This window comes from Nelumbo lutea, chromosome 4 (assembly GCF_056320005.1).
Source record: "Nelumbo lutea isolate HS-2025 chromosome 4, American lotus-T2T, whole genome shotgun sequence".
Classification (NCBI taxonomy): Eukaryota; Viridiplantae; Streptophyta; class Magnoliopsida; order Proteales; family Nelumbonaceae; genus Nelumbo; species Nelumbo lutea.
The window spans coordinates 38,380,959-38,404,887 of record NC_142687.1 but is presented as its reverse complement, the minus strand read 5'-3'; the positions used below and the strand labels follow the sequence as shown (position 1 = coordinate 38,404,887).

The window sequence follows — 23,929 nt, the reverse complement described above, 5'->3', positions numbered from 1 at the left end:
CCCCCTAAACATTTAGAGTCCAACATTTTGCCCCCTTCATTAGTATTCCATCAATTAACCCAAAAAAATATTCTCATTTGACTATTATGTGCTTGTTAAACATTTCTAAATCCCCACTACCCTTTTCTTAATTTATTGAAATAGAATTGTTTTACATATTTATATAAACCCTCTATTTATGTTTCTTTTTCATCCAAAATAGGCAAAAAGAGAGAGAATTTTTACCCTATCCATTTTTGTCATTTTCAAATACTGTCTTTTCACCAAAACAAATCTCAAAAAGGGTATTTTAGTAAATTAATTTTTTTTATCAATCCAACTAACAAAAGAAAGGCAAAGTGTTGGAATCTAAAAAGTTTAGGGGGATCTTTGTTGCAAATGAAAGTTAGGGCACTGAGTGTCACTACCCCCAAAGTATAAGGAGGTAATATGTAATATTAGTTTGGATCTCCTACCCACATATCACTACAGCCGCACATTGAGAACATCTTCCCTTTTTGTATGTTACCATTCATGGGACTTGTTCCTGATCTACAGTAGTGTCTTGTGGGTAAGAGATCCAGGTTGATGTAGTTTACCCTATTATTTTACCAAATGACAAAATTAACCTTGACCAACCAGTCTACCTTATGCCTCTGGGCAATGAAGCAGGGGAGAAAAATAAATCAAGGTATTGTCAAAAAAAAAAAATCATTTTCACTCACCTCACAATCCACCAATAATTCGATTCTTCCACCAATGGTTCAATTTGAGTGAAATGGATGGGCCTATTTTTGGAATTTCAGTTTAAAGGATGAAGTTGAATAGAAGGGCGTCATTGTAAACTTGTAAACTCGGTTAGTTTTTCTACTGGCAAAAGTCTGACAGGGGTCTTTGGAGGTATCAAAAAGTCAGATTAAGTTTAAGAGAAAGACACATAAGTGAAGGGGCGTTTCACATAATAACCCTTTTTATAATTACATTTCCAGGGTTACTTCTGATATACAGATTCCTTTCAACTGTGTATCTGTACATACTAGTTTTAGTAGGACATTAAACGCAAAAACGCAATACTTTATGGGGTTCGACTATGATATCGGAAAGATATGATACGACAGGGGCAAAGCTGCCAAAATATAAATCACAGCAGGCCTATTATTATTTATGTCGATTGTGTTCCACTTACAAAATACAGCTTCTGACCATCATATATCATGTTTACATCATGAATTTTACCTGCATCTTCAGATAAAATGCAAGAACGATCAAAACATTTGAGATGCTCTGCAGCCATATTGATGAGCTCTTCCAAGGTGTGGGGAACCCACAAGACCACTCCCTCCCTTCTGTTCTCCTTAGGATCCCATGGGTGGAAAGGAAATACTGTGCATCTTCTTTGGTGCATTTTATCTGTTTATTTTCGGCACAGAAATGTATCTTAGTAAAACTCTAAAAAAATGATTGAAATAAGAAAATCTCCAAGAAACAGAAGACCCCATTAACCTCTTCTTACAAGGAGAAATTCTAATAGACCATCTTTGTTAGAATTGAAGGTACAAATTGATGATGATGATAATGAAATCTTTACTGTAGCCCAACTTATTCTTTATTTTTCCCACTTATGTGCCACATTTAACAATGATACAAATAACCGCTAACCAAAAGTAATCTAGAAATGTTACAGCATTGTTAATACCTCGGATTTCTTGGGAGTAGTTATGGGACTTAGACAACTGAGTAGACTTTGCGTCTTCCAATAGCTTGATTAAATGCTTGTTTCCACATGTATGGGCCTCATCTAGTGCAGAGTTTCCCCATCTGCGAAGTTCATATACCAAGCAATGGTTGGTCTTGTTAACATAATCATTTAACATAGACTTGTTTTGCACTTTTGCTTGTGCTCGCAAGAAATATAATGGTCAGAAACACAGACACCAAGAATACTGAATGATAATTGCTTAAAGAAATCAATAAAGAGAGACAGGTAGAACTATTTGATTTATTAATGGTATTTGTTAGCTTGATTTGGGACACAATGGAACAGGTAATTGCATAAGGGTAAAAACACTGATCTAGGTCATATGGTAGAGCAAATGCACAATTTTTTTACCACAAAATAGTGACTCAAATTCTAACTCACATTTGCATATGGTTTCCATGTCATCAACAATAATAATATTAATGGATGACTCATATGAGCCATGTTTGAGTAAAGCAGGAACTGGATGTCATCCTGATTAACTGCAATTGTTCATTGGCGGTGGCAGGGCAAAGTGCAATGCAACTGGAAATGCTTATGTAGGATATGGGCATTGACCAGAGGTCTTCAAGAAACCAGATCTAAAGGATTAATGAGGGTCACACTCTCCTCAAATGCAGAACTGGTAGTAGATCAAGTGAACTCCAGAGACAGGATTGGACCATGGAATGAACAGTTCTCATTAGATTCACTTTTTGTCTAATAGAAAGCCTAGTAGGATGGAATTAAAGTTTATAAATAGATGGTTTAATCAATGGGCTCACTAACTCGCGTAGAATGCACATTAAATCAGAAGGAAAGAAAGTATATATTTAATGGATAACTGTATTTGTATTGTCCTATACGAATGAATGATATTTCTTTTAAAAATGTAAAAAACAAATAAAACAGAAGAATGATAATTGTCAAAAGAAAGAAAAGAGAAAACACAAACACCATAAATACCAAGTGGTTAGTTAAGTCCCATATGATTCAGGTAAAAGAGGGTGTGGTAAGGAAAAAAATTGTCTACCTACACAGAGATGAATGCATATCATGTGAGTATGTAGATACATGCATAAGTACATACATAATCTGCATAAAGTAAAAGCATTCATGATTAGTCATATTTAGTAAGAAATTTCCGCAGACTATTAAATATTGGGTGGTGTATGTCAAAGACATTTATAGAGCATTTCAAAGGGTGAAGGGTGGGGAAGATGAATAAGGCAGGAAGTTATGGAAGACTATCCCTGCAGCAGTGTCTTGATGCATATGGAAAGAAAAAATGCAAGAACATTTGAAGGGAAACAATGTACAGTGGAGGAGTTAACTAGGAGGGCATTATGGGCAGTTTACTCGTGGGTTTCAATTCTAGAGGACATCAAAGAAATACCTCACAGAAAATGTTTTCTTTTGATTATTTTCTTGAATAGGGTAGGCTGGTAAGGCTATGCAGGCCACATTTTGTATAGCATCTCACAGTACATGTTGCTGTACATGATTTTTGATTAATGGAATTGATGTTTACCTTTTTGTGCTAAAAAAAATGTTTAGTGAGAAATTTTACCAATGTTCTAAATCAAACACCACATCAGATATATATATATATATATATATATATATATATATATATATATATAACCAAAGATTCTCAAGAGCATGAAAAAAAAATTTAGGACCATAATACTCTTCTGGACAACTTTTAATGCAAAAACGTAACTGCAGAAGTGGAAAAATAACGAGACCTTCAAAGTCTTCTTCCTTCCCACCATTTGGCACATAAGAAAGCAAGGCTAGGAAAGGATGGGAGTAGAATGTAATAGTGCTGTGTCAATTGATAGACTAGGCTCCAATAGGGGCTTTTCCCTTTCGGATGGTGGTAATGGTAGTGACCATATTTATTTTATGCAACTGTTTCACTAATTCAGTAGAAGAGTGGATGTCATCAATTACAACACACCATGTGGGCTTAATCTTGGATATGGCGTTAAACAGAATGGAGTGGAAAAACGGGATTTTATGTGGCCAACCCCTAGTTGGGGTAAGGCTTTGATGATGATGATGCGGGCCTAGTCTCTAACCTTCTCTCCATCCTTGCCTTTCTTCTCATATTTATAACTAGTCACTGATAGAAGTATCTGTCTATGCAGTAAGTTAAGTTTATGTCATACAAGGAAAAATAGAATAAGGGAACCTAGAGAGGCCACACTGAATATGCAGATCACATGTATCTAGTCCTATATAACACAAATCCATTTGACATGGTGCAACACATTTTGACACAGGTACTTCACCCACTAAGGTAGTGATAGTTGCAGATTTAAATAAAACTCAATACAGAGAACCCAATACTAGCTCTCTATAAGGGATCAATGAGAAATATCAAGAATTAGATTTAACAAGAGGCACCTAGACTGTAGACAAATCAAGGATCAAGTATCGATATGATACACCCCATATTGGGCATATCGTATCTGTATTGATGCACCCAGCTACACAGATATACTGATACAAATAAGTTTTAAAACTTCGGGGTGATCCTTGGAATCCCTTTAATTCTTTTTTTTTTTAACAGAAACGATAACTTTCATTAGAGATAAATTAACCTGAAATACAGAATTCAACCCTTATTAGAAAAGGTTGATCCAATAAACATCAAACATTACAGCACTGCCCAAAAGAGACTCTCCCTTACAGTCCCTTGTTTTGCTAGGGCGTCAGCAAAACCATTTGCTGATCTCCTTACCCAGTTGAACCAAACACCCACCTCCCTTGTTATGCTAAGAATTTCCCTTATCAGCTGTCTATATTGCCAAATTCCCAGCTGCCCTGATTGCATCCACCCAATTACCAACTTGGAGTCTCCCTCTATCTCAATCTGCTGTAGCCCCAACTGTTTGGCCAGTTTTACACCTTGATGTAGTGCATTAGTTATATCGATGTGCACCAATGCACAACTTTGGGTATCTGGCGTATTAATATTTTGATCCCTGAGATCCATCCTCATAAATATCCAAAAAATGAAAAAAAAAATAGAGGTTGTTTTGATCTCAGGAACCTAATCATTTGAAAGCATTATCCCTTATTTGGATTTTAATTGGCATGTTCACATAAGTGCACACAGATATAAATTCCTTCTCATTGCAAAACATCCAAGTTATACCTGTCCTTTGAGAGAACACTTGCCCCAGCCTCTATCAACATTTTTGCTGTCAAATATAACCCCTCTGCTGCAGCTACATGAAGTGGAGTCCGGTGATTGTAATCCTTGGAATTTGGATCGATGCCAAAGGATAAAACCCTTTTCAGGAATTCTGAGTTTCCCTTTATGACTGCCCGACAGAGATGGCTTCCAGCATCTTCAATATTTAGTGATGCCCCTTGTTTGGCAAGTAAAGAAGCCACTCTATCATGTCCATTCTTGATGGCTTCTAGTAAAGGCGTATTTCCAAATTTATCTAATTGACAATGATTTTTCATTAAATTCATTACAGACAACCATTGGAAAGAGAAAACTGAAAAGCCAAGAGAGCGAACTAATGTAAAGTTGTAAAGAATAATAAAATACCTGAAGCATTGACATCTACACCCTTTTGAATAAGGAAAAATGCAATATCTTCATAACCTCTTGATGCTGCAAGATGCTGTTAAAGAAAGTTCTTTTCAATCCGGCAAATTAATATTTCTTTAGTTACAGGTAAAGAATATTACAGCTAACATACCTACATGTAGAACTTTTAACATATGATGCACATAAAGTCTTAGTTTACAATTTCTAGCTTCAAGAATAAAGACTACATTTACAGAGATAAATTATTACTACTTTCCATAGATAAGTTGTTATAATTTTTTGCTTTCTTCAAACTGGAATCAGATTCAAGACCTCATGGTTTCCCATCAAGAAAAGTAAGAGTAGAGTAAGTAGAATAGATAGCCAATCAATTTCACCTACTTGTGCTCAAATTTGGGTGATTAGCATGAAATGTAGTTCACTCTAAGGCTGGACCATATGGACACAGATAAATGGTAACCCTAGTACTCTATGAAACTAGTTCTTTAAAGTAATAATTGATCGATGTGTATTGTCTGGTCAGGAACTACATTTGCATCCTAAAGTTACTTGATTCTTGTCACCTAGACACCAGTGTGGATACATGCTACAACATGGATAATAGAACTTTTTGTTAGTTTATCATATTACAATTAAGGTCCATTGTTAATATATCATTTTCTACCAACTATCCAACAAGAAATGATATCAAAAAGTGAAACCAATATGTAGATGTATATATATTTGTATTTGTATATTAGAACTGATACTCCATTCAAGCAAAAGAATGTTTTTTTTTTCAGTTTCCGGATGAACAAAATATAAAAAGAAACTAACTGAAAGTTAGTTCATACCAAAGGTGACCTTCCATCATAGTCTGTCTTATTTGGATCTGCTCCCGCATTGATCAAACCCTTTAGCTGGTACAAGTCTCCATGATAAGCAGCATTATTTACCCTCAACGCAAGTTCAGCTTCTTGCTTTCCAATGTGAAATGTAATGTCAGATTCATTTTGCTTGATCCGAATATTGGATTCTTTTCCCTGTCAGTTTACATGCATTTGGAAAAAATAGTAAACAGTATGAAATTTTGAATGAAAATCATAAAAACAAATTTGTTTTTGTTTGAAGAAATAAAGAGTTGTCTGGGAATTCCATAAATAAATAGTTAAAATAAATCCCTGGAGAGTGAATTAAGTATATTTTTTTGTTGAGTACATCTTATGCATTTCTAGAAACTTCACGTCAAGTGCTAAAATCTACCAAAGGGAACTGAGATTAACTACAATCACCATGACTAAAATACCTCTAGAAGGTTGTTCAAGATTGTTCGCCCATCAAAGAAGTATATCTGTAGGATATTTGTGAAAGATTCTTTATCAAGCCGTAGGAGCCTACACAGTTCACAGACCCTAACTGTATAAGGCTGAGGAACGTTGCAAAGAATTGAAACTTCACCAAATGAGCTATTAGGTTTTAGAGTTGAAATAGTTTCTTCTGACCCATCCTCCCCTATGCCTACCTCCTCCTGTATATGAAACCATCTTGCATCAGTATGAAAATGTTGGATTGCGGAATTGCGTATCATTGATAGAATGTCTTCAGATATCAGCATCCATTTGATCAATAAACCCATTATTTTTTTTTTCATGGGCATATCATAGGAAAAATTTTGTGTAAATGATCATGATCTTGGGTAAAGCATTGTCATTCCAAGTATTGAAGACAAATAGTCATGACACAGAATATGTCATGTAATCAAAATAGAGTTTACATAGAATAATTTTAAGTATGTCTGTATCAGAATATGACAGATATAGTGGTTATGATAGGCTAGTGACTTTTACCAGTACACCGTGGCAGACAAAATAAAGTTGATCTACTACATTTCCCTGTTCCATGATCACTTCTCCTGGAAGAAAAAATTCTTCATGGAGCTTGATTACCTGTCACAGAGGAAAAATGTCAGATAAATTCCATCCATCTTGAAGCTAGGTCGTTATATCTACCATATCTATGAGAACATCATGAGTAGAAAGTATATACAAAAGTAAAATATAGGCTTAGAAGTAGAAGGTGTGGGAATTGATTGAAGATGGAATGTGATACAAGTTATGCAGATTAAAACCCTCCAGTATCATACTCAGATTACATTCCATGAAAAGGACAAACCATGGAATCACTGTAAAGTTGTAAAAAGCTACTAGACCTATCTCTCCAGCCAGAAACTAGAGCAGAAATTGGCATTTCTGGGATGTATAGGGTAAGTCCCAGTAAGTTGATTATACATGGAAAGAAAGAGTTGGAAATTTGAAAATTTCCATTCCACCATTTATCATCATTTCTCCAAATTTCTATCTACAGAAAATGCCTTAGTTCAATATTTACAGGACAAAGCAGAGATCAAATTTTAGAGGAGAATGTTTGACTGTCTGTCTATTTATCATGTAAACATTGGTAGACAACATCAATAAGCAGAACAATGTAACTTAGAAGAGCATACCAAGATATTAACTACATGTAGAAGCCTGTGGGGAGATCTGTATTTAGGGATGGCAATTGACAGTATTAATTGGAGGGATCATTGCTTGGTATAAAGATCTGAGAGTGGCCACATTCTGTTGAAAAAAATGCCAAAAGTTAGGTCCATATCCAGTCCAACCCTCCCAACGCCCCAAATAGTTGGGACCAACACTGGATAATGGCCTTTTTAATTGACATGACTAAAGCAGAGACACTCTCCCTTTCACCTCTATCATGGTGGGTTATATGATCCTAATTGGGTTGGGATCAGTTTAGGTTGTAGGAGATGACCAATGCAGGGAGTGGACAACAACACAGAAATCATTCACAGGACAAAGCAGACAAGGGCCAGGGTTAAGCTCAATCTTTCAGTTTTAGGGTAAACCAAAGAAGAATAATGAAGCAAAAATAAAGACAAGAGTGATAAAATGTTGGGGAGTCAATCTATTCTTTACATGAACAAGTTAGTTTGCACTGGATTCCTAAAGAAACTACCAATTGTCATCCATTTATGTAATATTTTTCCTTTTCTTGATGAATGCTAGTCCAATATAAATTTCATGACATAGTGTCCTTGACTAGGTAATATGGACCTTGTAAGTCACAACTATCAGGTCCTTCCATATTCTGGAATCTTTTGTTTATGGTAATGCTATGTTGACCCATTTACTTCCTTTTAATTTCAGCCATCCCAAATGTCTCTGTTTAAGTTTTGTAGTTGTTTTTCTACATTTGAGGTATCTCAATCCTAAATCTCATTACAATTATAAGCAAAAGCAAGATTGTTCTCAAAATTAAAAAATAAATGATCAAGTTGGGAACAAAAGTACACTTTAATAATGAACTGGGTAGGTAACTTAATAAGTATAGTTCCTTCCCTGGGTGTGTATGTCATGATTCAAATGTTCACCACAAATGCATAGAACATATCTACTAATGAATGTGGTGGAGCATCCTATGTTTTCTAGATTATCTATAAAAGCTATCATGGACAATTTGTGTACTATAACTTAAGTATATCATCTTTTTTAGGTGACAAATTCTGTTTAGAATAAAATACAAAACTTGAAAATATTCCATTCTAGAAACAAGAAAGTGAAATATTATGAAGAACTCGGTTCTGAAACTTCAAGACTTCAGATATCAATGCAAGGAACTCAAAATTAGGAATTCAATTCTTCCATGGAAGTTGAGAGTGAAAGAAGATGTCGTTCCCAAAAGAAACAGCAAATGGAAACTTGGTGGTCCCAAGGTCTTGTTGGAAATGGATAGAGAAGGGAGAGTTATCTTGAGGTAAAGAAAAAGAAAATAAATATAAAATGACACTAAGTACTTCTATTTTCCATGCATTACTACTCAACATTTAAAAACTTTATTAAGTCCACAAACTCTCTTTCCCCATTGAGAAATGTAGATGCAACAATTGTTTTTTCACCTCTAGTCTTTACATTTTATTGTCTAGTTATGAAAGTCTAGAACAAATGACTTACGATCTGATTGATGAATTCTGAAGAGCATCCTTTAAATAGAGAAACATTTTCAATCAATGTTTTATATATTTTTTGCGAAATCTGCAAAGAAGGAACCATCGGTTAGGGTAAAATTAAGAAACAATAAGCATAAGAAAAATAATTAAAACAAGAAGAAGGAAAGGAAAAGATTCTAGCAGGGATATTAAAATTAGAAGAATCAGCTAAGGCAGCAATGCTTTTATCTGTAAAATGTATGTGGTAAGTGAAATAATGAGAGGATATGGGTCTCTTAAGAATATTAAGATACAACATAATCTCATGTAGGATTCATACATGAAATAATATACTCCATAATGAAGTGGATACCTAAAAGATAGAACATTCTCCAAGTCAAAACACCAACAGAAGATAATAAAAACAATATAGATATTGGTTATATACCTACAGCATCAGATTTTGGTCATATATCCGGTTCAAATAGATTACACATGAGCTGAAAAATGGGCCAAGGATATTCACATTAGCTAATGAAGATTTCTGTAGGTACTATATTTCTGTTTATTTTCACTAGATGAAAACACTATAATGTATGCAAATACCAGCTTCTAATTTTGTTTAGTCTTCTTGAGCTGGATGGCTCCTGGATTACTAGTTAGCCAAGTCAATACATTGGCTTTATATATGATGTTTGTCCATTTTATATTATTATTCAGCTTTTCACATGTTAACTTATATAGAACTACATACCAGTCAATCTAGGGAGGAACACTGCAAAGGTTATATCATGTATTGAGTCATGTATTCAATAGTTTGATATCTTTAGGTTGATGTACCAGTAGAAGTCATTTTAGTTCTTAGAGGTCTCCTCTTTTTCCAAAACTAGAGAAAATTTTTGTGTCCAATTTCCAGGGTCTGATACTGTTCAGTTACAATAATTATTCTCATCCTAAAATAAGTGGAATATGTCCATTAAGATGACATGCTCATTTTGTGAAATTGCAGAAAATCCATTTGCTGGCAACATATTAGCTGAAAATGTCAACTGCCAGATGAATAAGAATGAAAAGCAATTAATGAAAATATGGAGACTAATGCCAAAGCATCAAGTTAGCAGAAGTGTTTATTAAACCATCTGAAAATGAGTCAACAGGTTTTCAATGTTCACCTTGGCTCGTATTGACACAGGAATATCTTGAAGAACAGCAGCTTCAGTGTAGCTGCTTTCATACTGTAACCTCAAGTGGCCTTTAATTTGATTCCGGATATCTTTTCCAAGTCTGTTTCTATTCATATATTTGATCAGATCTGTCATTTTGTCCCTAAATCTTTCTGTCTTTGATCCTTTTACAATCAATGCTGTCATGTTACCAATCAGATAAGCACCAAGAATCATGTCGAATGACACAAAGATCATAATGAATATCATTTCTCTGATATTGACTGCATGTATATCTCCATAACCTGTAGCATAAAGAGCACAATCATTCACATAAGTAATCATTGCCACATTGTGAAATTTAATTCAATGATGAAAACAAATTTCTACTCAACATAACATATTGATCTCGTGCACATTTAAAGTATTTATAAAGACTAGCATTAGTCAATTTCTTTATGCTTTTCATACTTGAATAGTTGGGAGATAAAGAAATAAACATTTTCTTTATGAATGATAAAGAAATAAACACTGAAACATGATAAATGAGTTACAGATCATCATATCCATTTCCTTATGGAGAGAAAAATGCATACCACTGAAAAGGACAGGTTGTATCAAAAAGATAAAAGGAATTTTCCTGAAATGAACATGTGGCTACCGATAGAGGTGTAGAGTTGTCCCTGTCTAAAGAAATTTTATATTGGTATTTTTTTGTTCCAGGGACTAAGAAGAAACAACAAACATTACCAACAAAAAGTCATGGCGAATTTTGTAAAATGAGTAGAAATAGGAAATTACCAACAGTTGCCATGGTTACTATGGCAAAGTATAGTGATATCCAGTACCGCTTTGAAAGATCAATTTCTCTGAAATTTGTGTAACTATAGTCACCCATCTTTAAACTTCCTATCCAAGTATGCCCCTCATGAGAAGCAGGCAGAGTGGTAGCGAGATAGTAAAAGATACAGGCAGCAGTATGGGTACAGTAGAGTTCAACAATGATAAGTTTCACGATTCGAGTAAACAGGTAATTGATCCGGATGTCCTTTTCCATCTTGTGGAAGAAATCTGTAACTTTGCGTGCCCGACTCAATCTAATCCACAAAAGATACCTAACTTCTTCTTTCCTCCCAGTGGCCTGATTCAGCATATTGTCTCAGAAAAAAGAAAACATATATCTTGCTAAATAATATACTATAGAGGAATCAATGTACTTTAAGAATTGATGGAAAACTAAAAAGAGATACTATATAAGTTAAAATTGTGTGTAAAGTGGCCGTTTGGAAGCCACATAAGATAATAATTTCATTTTAGCTTAACCAGCATTTAAATGTGTCAGCTCACCATCTAAAATGAATCCTTTAATGGAGCTCAACCAAAAAAAAAAAAAATATAGAAGTGAGATAATTTAGTTGAATCTTGGTCCCTTTACTCTACCCCTATAATCAATCCATTTTAGGTGATGGGTTTATGCTTTCAAATATTTAAAAGAAACCTAAAAATAACACAAGGAAAGTTAATGAAATGCATGTGCTTCAATTAAAATATACAATGCTTTCTCTACTGGAATGCAGAGAAACATATACATAGGAAGATGCATAGACAGAACACCAGTTATTGTGAATCACATGGCTTCTTTCTGTAACCTTATAAATGATGCCTACATGTTGAATCATCATAACTCCTCATATATACTCACTAGAGTGACTAACAGAAATTGTAGTGGTTCTACATGTCTCTGTTTTTGGTCAAGGGTCTGGTTACATCCCCCTATCCTGGTAGCTTATGCATCAAATAAAGATAGAGAAGGCATAAGTCATTAAAGGGGGATTCAATATATACAGACGTGTAACAATATCTATTGATTGCAGAACAATTAATTAACACAATAGAGAAATATAGATAACATCAAACCTCAAAACTCAGAAAAGAAATGCACGAGAAAAAGAGCATTACATGGTAGATAGCATCCCAAGGCATACAACCAAGAAAATCAACCACAAAATTTGATTTAAGATACCTGCAAAAAGGAAATGATATCAATAAACGAAGAAAGAATGAAATTAGGTTTGTCATTGTTATTTTCTCAATGGGACAAAAGAGGAAACTTACCGGAGAGCGATGGTTGTGCGCTTGTAGACCATACGATAGGTCTGATCATCTCTGTAAGCAACGAAGAACTGGAGAGAAATGTCGACCAGGAAAGCCACCTGTCCAGCGATGTCGAGTAAGAAAAGTTTCTTGGGCAATCCCCGGAAGAATCCGAACTCGAAGGGGGTGAAGAATGACGAGTAGATGGCCCATATCAATATGAACTGGGTCCATAGCTGATACCACCTGCATTTCTTCTATCATCAGTTATCCATTCAAAAGCCAACTGTATTAACCAACTCTGTATTAACTCCAATAACTCTGTACGTTAGAGAGCTATTGGAGTGAAAACCGGCGTCGAATAATAAAAGTACGTCTGTACGTTAGATCGGATTCGGTGCGTTTGGACTCGAAGGCATTTTCCCTTCGATTCCAACCATTTCATGACACATCAAAAGTAAGAGAAGGGGAACCGGTTGGCACGGTGAATTCCCTCTTCCATAACTCTATACCATTAAACAAAAAAAAAAATCGAAGAGGGATTAAATAAGAAAGAAGCGAGAATTCTTCTTCTTTCACTCCGGCGGGCAATCTTTGTTGAAAGGAGAAAGGTTTCTCTCCTTTTTGATAAGCAGAATCGGAAGATCGTGCGAAACCCTCCCTCGATTAATTAATATTCTTCCATTCTATAAACTGAAGAAATCATTCGCCAGAGAGAGACTTCTCTTCGTTGTCTTCTTTGGGGGGGAGAGAGAGAGGCATAAACCCTGTACCTAGGCTCCCTAACTGTAACTGGTCGTGACGGAAGGGGATTAAACCCTAATTGTTTCTTCTGCCGCAGAGGAAGGAAGAGAAGAGGGGAAGAAGCCTAACTCGGAAGAGGAGGAGCGCCGTAGAGAGGGAGATGGGGAAGAAGAAGAAGGGGCTAACTCTGGAGTGCTTCTCGTAGAATCGTAGTCATAGAGGGTCCTGTTCAACAAAAACACTCTCTTAGAAGCCTTCAATGTCAGGGTCGCCGGTAACGGCGACAAGATCTTCGTCCTCGCCTACGGCTTTGGCATCGATCAATCAGCTTGGCAGTGCATACTACCCTATTTTTCTCAGCACTACCGCATCATCCTCTATGACATCGTATGTGCCGGCAGTGTTAATCCTGATTACTTTGCCTACATCGGTCACTCTATTTTCCGCCATGATAGGCATTTTAACATCTGTTTCCGTCTGAAAACGAGGGCATTGGAATTTTCTCTCACATTAGCTTAATTTATCACTTTTTATCTAAAAATATTTTTTTAATAATAAATTTTCAATCGAATGTAAGTGACGGTCAATTAAACACTAAATGACGTATCAAAATATTGATGGAGTCGAAGAAAAAATCCCTTCCATTCCAAACGCACCGAATCCGAACTTGTTGACGATTTACTCTGAATCTAACCTAGTAATCAGATGATAAAGGTCGAATCGCGATATGCCACGTCATTTTATTAAGTGGGGCCCATGTGCACGGAGTTATCGTTCTTTATCGTAATTGACCTGGTATTGGGATTTGGGAGTAGACAGTATAGACAATTTGAATTCGGGTTGGATTAGGGTTGATATCCGAGCAAAAATGGCCCGATTTGTACCCTTGGAGGCAATCAATAAAATTGAAGAAATTAAAGTGGTCTTTGGAACCAATGTAAGTTTTTTCTCAGAAAATAGTGCTGCATATGCATGCTCAGGTTTTTCATTTAATATCATTGTTGTTGCTGCGATGTAAGTGGTTTTTAATGTAATGTTTGTTTACTATTGCTAGCAACAGTAGCAACAGTAGAAAAAACGGGAAAGCAATCAAGAAAAATATTTTCTCAAACATATCTTTCCCAATTTCCAAAGTGTGATCTGAAAAAACAACAGACATGAAAATGAATTTTTGATATGGTGATAATGTAAAATCGTTTTCTGAGAAAAAGGCATTGATGCCAAACACTTACCAAGTCATAAACAATGTTAAATGGAATAAGATACAGACATCGGACCCATTAACCATTATTTAACAGGAAGCAATAACGATAAACTTTGATAGAGTAAAACAAGCAAGAGAAGCAGCTAGCGGACGCATAGCAATAAATTGTGATGGACAATCAACTCTCGACTATGGCAAAAACATGCTAGATAAAAGGTAAATTCTCATTCTTGCAGCTGAGGAAGATAGCAACTAAGATCAGAGTGTTCTTATGGCCAGAGACTTTTGAACCTATATTTGAAGCATCAACAAGAGCTTTGTACCACCAAGACTTTATGACATAGGAGAGTATTGATTAGCAAATGAACTATTCATAGGAGAGAAGGCTTAGACTGAATTCTCATGTCCCTTGTCATTTGTATAATATTGATTGTGTAGAAATTAGAGATGGAGATGGGCCGGGCCTGGCTTTTTACATAGTATTAACAACTTTAAGGCTTGCCTGGGACCAGCCCAACCTCACCCAGGCTTGATAATACATGTTTGAGCCCAGTCTCAGGGACAGGCCGTACATATGGGCTGGCCCGTATGATTTATACATACCATATATATATATATATATATATATATATATATATACACTATATTATAAAGCGATTAGGTCCCATGTCAGAAGCCCTTTCCTTCTCCCATTTCCCCTTCTCTCTTCTCTCCTTAAACCTCTCTCATTTCTTCCTTATCCCTTTTATATAGCCATATGGCAGCCCTCTCTTCTACACTAGAGTCCCATTCCAAATCTCTCTCTCATGTTTCCAATCACTTAGCCAAATTCCCTCCTAAAATTTCTCCTAAACTATTTATAGTATTATGCTCGAGAAGATGTTCCCAATTCATGAAGGTAGTGTGTTGTAGGTAGACATGGGTAAAGTTCTCATGGGTAGGAGATTCGGAGTCCTCTCTCTTTCTCTCTCTCTCTCTCTCTCTCTCTCTCTCTCTCTCTCATGTTACCAATCAGCTCAACCCCCTCCTAAAATTTCTCCAAAACAATCTCTCCCATCTAAAATTCCTCTTAAAACACCTCTTAATTTGGGTAGTTAAATTAATTGAATATTATTTAGTAAATTAATTTGGGTAGTTAAATTAATTTGTGAAATATTTTTTTTATGTTTTCAATAATGATTGATATAATTGAATATTATTTAGTAAATATCAACACCTAAACTATAATATTTCGTAATGTTGGGAAATTTAAATTTTAATTACTAAGAATTACTTGTTGAAAATTACTGATTTTGGTAATTTAGTTTTAGAATTTTTTGAAAATTAATTATTGAAATCAATAATTACTAAAAAATTAGTAATAAATACAAAATTAATATTTAAAAATTTTCAGTAATTTTTTAGTGGAAAATTAATTTTAATAAATAGAAATTTGTTTTTTATATTTCTAGTAATTTTGATATTTACTATAATTTTGTTAGCAATATTTAGTGATTTTTTTAATTTAGTGAAAATTAAATTAAAAAACTTCCAATTTTTCAAATAAATAATGGAAAACTTTAATAACTTCCATAATTATTGGATACTACATTTATAATTACTATAATTAATGGAACAATATTTATCGGTTTGGGGGTGTTATGGGTTTAGGGGATAACCCTAGGAATGGCAATGAGCTGGATTGGGGCAATGATCATACTCCCCATCCTGACCTCAAGTTTCAAATTAATCCTTGTAAAAAATTTAAGCCTACATCCCCGATCCTCAATAAAGAGGGCTTCCCCATCGGGGACCTAAATCTCTGAATTTTTAATTAAAAGTTTGTTTTTAGAAAGATATTTATTTAAAATAAAGGAAAAATAAAATTCAAATAATATTTAAATATATTTTGATATGTATATATATAACATAATATAATATAAATAATATTATAAATAACCTAAATAATATTATATATTTAATATAATATATATATATACATATATTTAATATATATAATTGAGGTTGGGGTGAGGTGTGGACCTCATTCCCTGTCACCAATGAGGTATTCTGATTAATCCCATCCACACCCTATCCCCACTAAGGCAATCTCCACCCTATCCCCACCTAATCGGGGAGGCCGGCTACTTAGTGGGGATGAAGAAAATTGCTATTTCTACCCCTAGATTGTGTAGCTCAATATAATAATAAGTTTTAAGTTCAATTCTATCTATGGATAACACTCAAGAATAACTAACCCTATCTATCTATCTATATATAACAGAAAATATATATCATATATACATATATGATGGAGGCCCATCTCACCATGTGGGCGACAGCTCATAGGAAACACCTTCAAGATAAGACAAGAGTTCAAGATAATTCAAGAATTCATGATAAATCAAGAACTCAAGAATCCAAGATAATTCAAGAATCCAACTCATCAATTTTTGTCACATTTTCTCTCTCCTATAGAGAATTCGTGTTAGCTTCGCTAGAAGCTAGTGTTCGCCTGGTGATTGCATAGCCAGTTCCGATTTTCATTGCTTCTACGATACATCAATATATGTCATATATACATGCCATACATACTATATTTATATACATGTATATCTGATAAAACATAATAAATGTATAAGATACCATACAAATATGCAAGATATTATATTAAATATAAAATACTATATATTATATAAAATATATTCAATTTCTGGGTCGTTGGGCCTGACTGGCCAGGCCTAGTGCTTTCTTGGCCTGAGCCCGGCGTACATTATGTATGAACTTAATGTGAGTCCAGGCCAGAGTGAAAATAGGCTCCCTGGGCTTGAATAATCATCCATATTAGAGGCATGTTTTTTTTTTTCAATCTATATAATTCATCCCTCTCAACCAAGATATATATATATAGAGAGAGAGAGAGGCGTGGCCTTGTCATCCATGGTCAAAAGTACCATTCCCTCCTCTTTTATTAAAAGGAGGGAAAGCAGAAAGTCCACCTATGTGCCAATTTGGACCTAATTAACCCAATAACCCTTCCCCTCCCTCTCGTATCTTGTCTATGTCTAACACTCAAGAATAACTAACCCCATCTATCTATCTACATATAACAATTAACAACTAAACCCATCTATCTATCTCATTCCAACGGTCCAACCAATTGTCTATTAGAGTCGGACACGTTTCCAAATTCCAAGCTTTATCAAAATGCTGTCGAAAATCGTTGAGACAGGACTACATAAGCTGTACTACACCAGGCACCACCTTGATGCAATTCTTACTCGTTTTTCTCTTCACTAAATTAATTTGTCATCGTCAAACATTAACATGTGTAGAATTATTGTGGCCAGAGATCGTAGCAAAATCAACGTAGTTTAAAACGGGACAGCTCATAATAATAATTAAAGCTTAAAATATAAGTTTAAATTAAGCACCAAATCTTACATGAATTATTCATTCTAGGCCCACATGACGGTCATTACTAGATCCCAGGTTCTGGCAATAGACACCTGATCTAATGACGTAAACCTAACCACGAAGGAACAAATAGTCATTGAAAGACATTTGGGGATTTTATCAAAAAAAAGAAAAGACATCTGGGGGATGGGCCCAACCAACCAAACCAATTCTTCGTTGGCCCAGCGCTCTTTAGATCCATTTAGTGGGTTTCAATTAGGGTTTGATGAACTAGACACCACTAGAGCCATTAGATTGGAATACTTTAATCTTTAATTAGATTAAAAAATAGAAGTAGAGCTGTCAATAGATCAGATATATTCCATAGAACCGAACTGGTTCTAATTCTGAGTTGTGGGTCCGACTAATTGGGTTAAAGCTGTTTTTTGCAAGTCTTAGACTATGTTTGATTTAAAAGAAAAGGCAGGAAAAGGTAAGGAAACCTTGTAAAATAAACTCATTAAGGTCGTTTCATGCTCCTGTAATTGTTGTCATACAATACATAAACAGTTCGCTATTTACTAGAAAGGTCATATTATAATATTGAAGTTTCAAATTGTCTTAGATGTCAAATATATTGGGTCATACTAAATTATCCGATTAGTAATTGGTTTAGTTTTCAATCCAAGTTTTTTCTTGACATTGATTCCACACAGTCCTGAACCGAACCAAACACAACCCATTGGCAGCCTATTTATAGGGTAGTGTTTGGGAGGGGTGGAACTGGGGAAAGGGGCTTCTTTTAAACATAAGAAGTCTAAACATGCCTTTTGGGGTCAAAAAGTGCTTTGGGGGCTTTTTTTTCACCAAACGTTATTTATGGCTTTTTGGGTTCTTTCGATTTCTAATTAGAAGCCATCCCAAACGCAGCCTAGAAGGCACTCTATGGTATCTCCAGCTTGGACAAGCACTTTTTACTTGCACTTGTACAGTTTTACCTGCATTCCATTCCTCCTGTGACAGGTGTCCAGTTATTAATAAGTAAATGATCACTCTGACATATGTATGAAAACACCCTGCCTGAAACACCTGTCATAGCCCGAACGGAAGTGAAAAAAAATGCAGAAGATCCCAACTCAGTTTATCAATTCCCTTAAAAATGCTGTCAATGTTATCTATTGATTCTATTAAGCACAGATGAGTAGGTGTTGGAAACTTGGAATCATCTACACTTTTCATGCACATGCAAGGCAACGAGGCATGTCGGACGGAAAGCAGCGCAAATGCACAACCGAACCAACCGACAACTCCGGACCTGCTGGAAACAAGATATGTAACACTGTTGATGCACCAAACACGTCAGTCGCTGGGCAGAGCCAACAGACCCAACAATCTAATGTGTTTGATTAAATTCTAAGTTGGCGTATCAGCAATTGTTACACATCCTGTTCCTATCAGATCAACCACCGTCCATCCCCTACTGATGCATCATCCATCGTTGGATGTCAAGGATTACAGGTAGATCTAATGGCTGCATGACCACGGGCACCACGAATGCTGTTTCCCGTCAAAGTCCAGAATTTGAAATGTGAATTTTGCCTTTTCAGCCGTTTTCACTAGTTTTTTTTTTTTTGGTGGGGAAGGAAGAGAAAACAGAAACTAGCTAATCCGATTTCAGAGATTGATCAATTTGGCCATTTTCAGATTAGATTTGGAAATGGAATCTGACGACGGGAGATAGAATCGACAGAGAGAGACAGAGAGTACCTGTTGTCAGGATGAATGACGAAGCCTTTCAAGGAATTGAAGCCATTAATAACGTCGTCTCGACTGAACCTTCGCCGAGTTAAGTCGAGCCCGAGTTCGTCCCTCAGCAACCTAAATCGACTCCCTGTTGAAGATTTGATCTGATCGTTCAGTTCCTCCACCTCGAACTCCGTTTCCTCCGACGAATCTTTATTCTCTGGTTCTCGTCGAGGCATCGTAAATCAAGTTCTGATTCCAATCGGTTTTCGTTAAACAAAACCTCACCGTGATGAAGCTCTCGGTTTAATACGAGTTTTGTAAACAGAAGCCTCTCCAGAAGCCACAAGTCGGCATTAATGGCGATCAATAATCAATATTATCGAATCACAATCTGAAAAGTTAATCCAGAAAAATAAACTTACTTAGGAAACTAAATTCTTTGAAGCCACAGATTTCCTCATGAGTTCGAAACCGACCAATCCGGCAAAAGAAACAAAATCGAATACTCACCGTAGAAACCTAGATATCACGGGCATTTCGAGATTGAAAATCACGGGAAAACGAGTCTTTGTGGGATAGAAATTTGGAAAAAGCTTGCTTTTCATTTGAAAGAAGCAACGAGATTTAGCTTTTATCTTTCTTGATGAAAAGCAACAGTGGATTTATAGGAGGACTGGAGGAGGAGAAGCTCTGAACTCTGAGCGATCGCTTTCACCAGTTTTTCTGGACAGTGAAGCAAGGGGCGGGTATTTAGATAGTCGTGAGTACCTGGTTTTTTTTCTTTAATTTATGCGCCTTTTTTTTCTTTCTTTTTGTACGTTTGGCGTAGGATATTACATTTACTCATGATATGCGCATTTTAAGGGAGGAGACGACCACTCAAAATGTAATTTTCCGTGTTTGTGTCATGGAAAATGGCGTGGACTCTCGGTTTCTTGAGTTGGTGGTGGCTGATGAACGCGTGACGGCGTGAGGAGCAGAACCCACCTAGGAGCTGGGTGTGGCGGCATTCGTTAAAATGCGCCCTAGGTTGAAAAAAAAAATTGAATGTGGATTTGCCAAGGTTAACTGCTGATAATATAATTTGTAACTTATCTGAGATAAAGAATTGTATACCGTTGATTGTTGAAAAAAGGAGGGGAATTTTGGTACGCATCTGCGTTAGCCCAAAGAGATGCTATTAGATAGGCTGGTGGAAGTGTATAGGCCCTAAATTCTAGAGATAGGCTTAAAGCGTGGGCCCTACCTGTTGGTAAACGGTACTAACCGTTAAATTGGCGCCACATTTTCTGCTTTGTGGTGTATATAATTTGTCCTTGTGCGCAGTCATTTTCTTATTATTTCCTAAATCCGGATCAGCAGCGCTAAGGCTGTTTAACCAATGGTAACGCAACGCGTGAGAGGTCGTTGGGAATATATACTTGATGGTTGACGTGGGGAATTATTATCGATCAAATACCCCCTAACACGAGCCCGGATCTGACATGTGGACCCGCTGAAAGCCAAGCTTTTAACTTTTAGGCATCATCAATGGTTCAATAGGCATCGTGCTGTATCATGCTAGTTGTATCAGTATCGCCGTATCGGAGGTCAATAGGTCATGAAACTTGTATAAATATAAAGAAGTAATAACAGTATTAAGGATACGATTTATTAGAAAGAATGAAATAGATATACGGGATAAAGGAGAAAAATTAAAGAAATTCTGCAATCAATATAAGGTGAGACAAAATCACCGAGGCGAAGCAGTACGAATGCACTAAATACATACAAAATAGAAGATTGTGCACTCTACATATGTCCATTTGTACTCCTTTTAAACTCAGCCCAAGAGAAAAAAACAATTAAGGGCATCTTCAACCACCGAAAGTAAGGGATAAAGATAGTAGCACTTCTCAAAGGTAAAGACAGAGAATCTGAAAAAGGCATGAGATGAAAAGCAACTGCTTTCAACGGTAACAACCGGAACTATAACTATGACAACAACCACATTAGGCAATCACAATGGTGCGTGCATGCGTGGTAGTTGTTTGTCTTTAAAAGAAATGAAAACGGACCACTGTTTGATATTGTCTGATATTGTCTTCATCAATCAATAATGTTTTCATACGTTCAGTCCAACTTCAACGGTTAACCTCTATCACCGGCACTCTCTCTCTTTTGAATTGTGGACTTGTTATTGTGATGAGAAGTGATGAAGGGTGATTTGGCACGACTTAATAAGAAGGGGGCACAGAGACGCGATTTGTTCGAGGGGTGACAATTTAATCAAACGAACACAGTTCGCAATATTCGGAGCTCGAGTATTCAGCCGCCTCGGCGTAAAGACACATCAACACTCAATCCAGTTCGGGACTAAAGAATCAAAGTGCCAGTTCAGAGCTAAAGAGCCGAAACGTCACATAATCGACTCCAAAGGCCTCCCCAACGGACCTCGAATTTTCCAGGATCACGACGAGACTCGTCCTAGCTCCGTCTGAATCAGAGGTAAATGATAAACCTTATCAACACATTGCTCTCCTTCAAAAATGGAACAAACCTTATCCGCACAACCTGGAGATCTTGGAGTTCTTTCGTAAGTCCCACGGCTACTCCATTACATAAGGACATGAAACCCCAAGGCAAAGGTACGTGTGATTATTTACTCACTAGCATTCAAGCATTCAAGTATTCAACTCGCATCCATAGTATAATACTGACTTAAGCATCAGAGCGACCTCGTCGGGTTAGCCACCCCAGGTTCTCTGGTCTACTATTTTGCGGCTTGGTCCACCTTGCCGCGTAACCAGAGTTCGGATCACCCTCCAACTAGGAGTATCTAGATCGTGCACCATCAACAAGGCTGACAAAGTTGATACTCTCTAGAGCTACGGGAGGCTTGGGGATACAAACATGTCCATGATTTCCCTGTTACGTACACAAACATGTTCATCTCCCTTATCACCTCTGTTATATGTAATGGAAAATGCAACAACTAAAAGGCATCGTTTCTTGGAGCACTGAAACTGATAAGTAGCAAGAATCCAAAAAGATTTGCATTGAAACTAGGTTCTATCTTGTTATGATGCTAGCATTTCTCCTTTACATGACAACATCAATACACCGCAAAGTCCAAATTTCCATCCAAGAACTCCCAGACTCTAGAGAGAACGATTAATATTCAAAGTTCCGGTTAGGGAGCAGAACTAGACAAGTGTTTCCATATCGTTGGGAATATAGGGAAGGAGAGAGAGAGAGAGAGAGAGAGAGAGAGAGAGAGAGAGACGCCAGAGAGGAGGATGATGGAAGGTTCCACTGGTTTGAGTAGAGAAGATGATGATTTTCGTCGGAAAGGTATTTTGGGTATAATTTAAAATTAAATCAAACATGTGTAAACGGCCTATGAGGGAGACTTAACAAGAAGGGAGTTGTGTGACAATTGTCACAAAATAGTAAGGATACTTTAAGACAATACTGAAATAGTAAGGGTATAATTAGTCAATTTCCTAAACCTTAGGGATAATTTAAGAAATTTGCCCTAAATTTTCTTACATAGTTGCAAGTAGATCCCCCTCTATTAGAATCCTCTAACAAGAGGTATAAAATGTCTAAAATGCCGTGCAATTATATTTGAGGTTGGTTTTTAAAAAATAAACAATACAAATTTTATGAACAACAAAAAAATTAAGAGTTTAAAGTTGTTGCTTTACCTTTGAATGATTGATATGAAGGGAAAATTTGGAAAATAAATCAATTATGGAAAAATATTTTGGAAGGGTTTAGAGTAGTAATCGATATGAAGAAAAAATTTAGAAAATAAACATTTTGGCCAAAAGTAATTACATAGACGTCTTGGACATTTTCATTCCTCTCATTAGAGGAATTTGAGAAAAGGGTCTACTTGCAATTGACTTAGAAAGTCTATGGGAGGTGATTACAACTACTCAACTTCAAGGGATGTTTTTAACAATTTCTCATATTTTAAATTGTACTAAAAACTTGGCATCCAGCCACACATGTCAAATGGGCTAATACATTGTAAGTGCATCTAATTTGGGCTCATCATTGTAGTTCATAAGAAAGGGTTACTAAAGTCAAGTTTGAAAATGACCAACTAAACTAATAATCGATGTTAGCCAAGCCAGAAAGCTAGACCAATTACAAGGACATTGTAGAACATATCTAATTCTATCTGAAGCGATCTAGGATGAATAAAAGAACTTTATTTGATCCAAGCTACCAAGCCCAAACTTAAAGGTTGGGTTACATTAATCCCAACTCTTTGTCTACATTTGATAAGAGTGCAAATGTCAATATGTATGGTTCATGAAAATGCAAAGTTAGTTTAGTTTTGCATTGATAAATT

General features: G+C 36.0%; 1 protein-coding gene across 3 annotated transcripts; it reads right to left on the bottom strand.

The window, feature by feature from the left end:
• Positions 1 to 1,106: 1,106 nt before the first annotated feature.
• On the bottom strand, positions 1,107 to 20,362 carry GORK (gated outwardly-rectifying K+ channel). Of its 3 annotated transcripts, XM_088985759.1 has the most exons (14): positions 20,095 to 20,362; positions 19,606 to 19,975; positions 12,537 to 12,761; positions 12,381 to 12,444; positions 11,223 to 11,562; positions 10,431 to 10,726; positions 9,284 to 9,364; positions 7,118 to 7,216; positions 6,577 to 6,798; positions 6,125 to 6,313; positions 5,289 to 5,364; positions 4,884 to 5,178; positions 1,676 to 1,797; positions 1,107 to 1,389 (listed from the first exon to the last, which is right to left on the bottom strand). In XM_088985759.1, the coding sequence occupies exons 2-14, from the start codon at positions 19,818 to 19,820 to the stop codon at positions 1,142 to 1,144; spliced, it is 2,472 nt and encodes an 823-aa protein (XP_088841885.1). In that variant the 5' UTR covers positions 19,821 to 19,975; positions 20,095 to 20,362; the 3' UTR covers positions 1,107 to 1,141. The 3 variants fall into 3 exon arrangements, with proteins under 3 accessions (XP_088841885.1, XP_088841887.1, XP_088841886.1); XM_088985761.1 differs by lacking the exons at positions 19,606 to 19,975; positions 20,095 to 20,362 and adding an exon at positions 13,446 to 13,769; XM_088985760.1 differs by lacking the exons at positions 19,606 to 19,975; positions 20,095 to 20,362 and adding an exon at positions 13,289 to 13,768.
• Between the last annotated feature and the right edge of the window lie 3,567 nt (positions 20,363 to 23,929).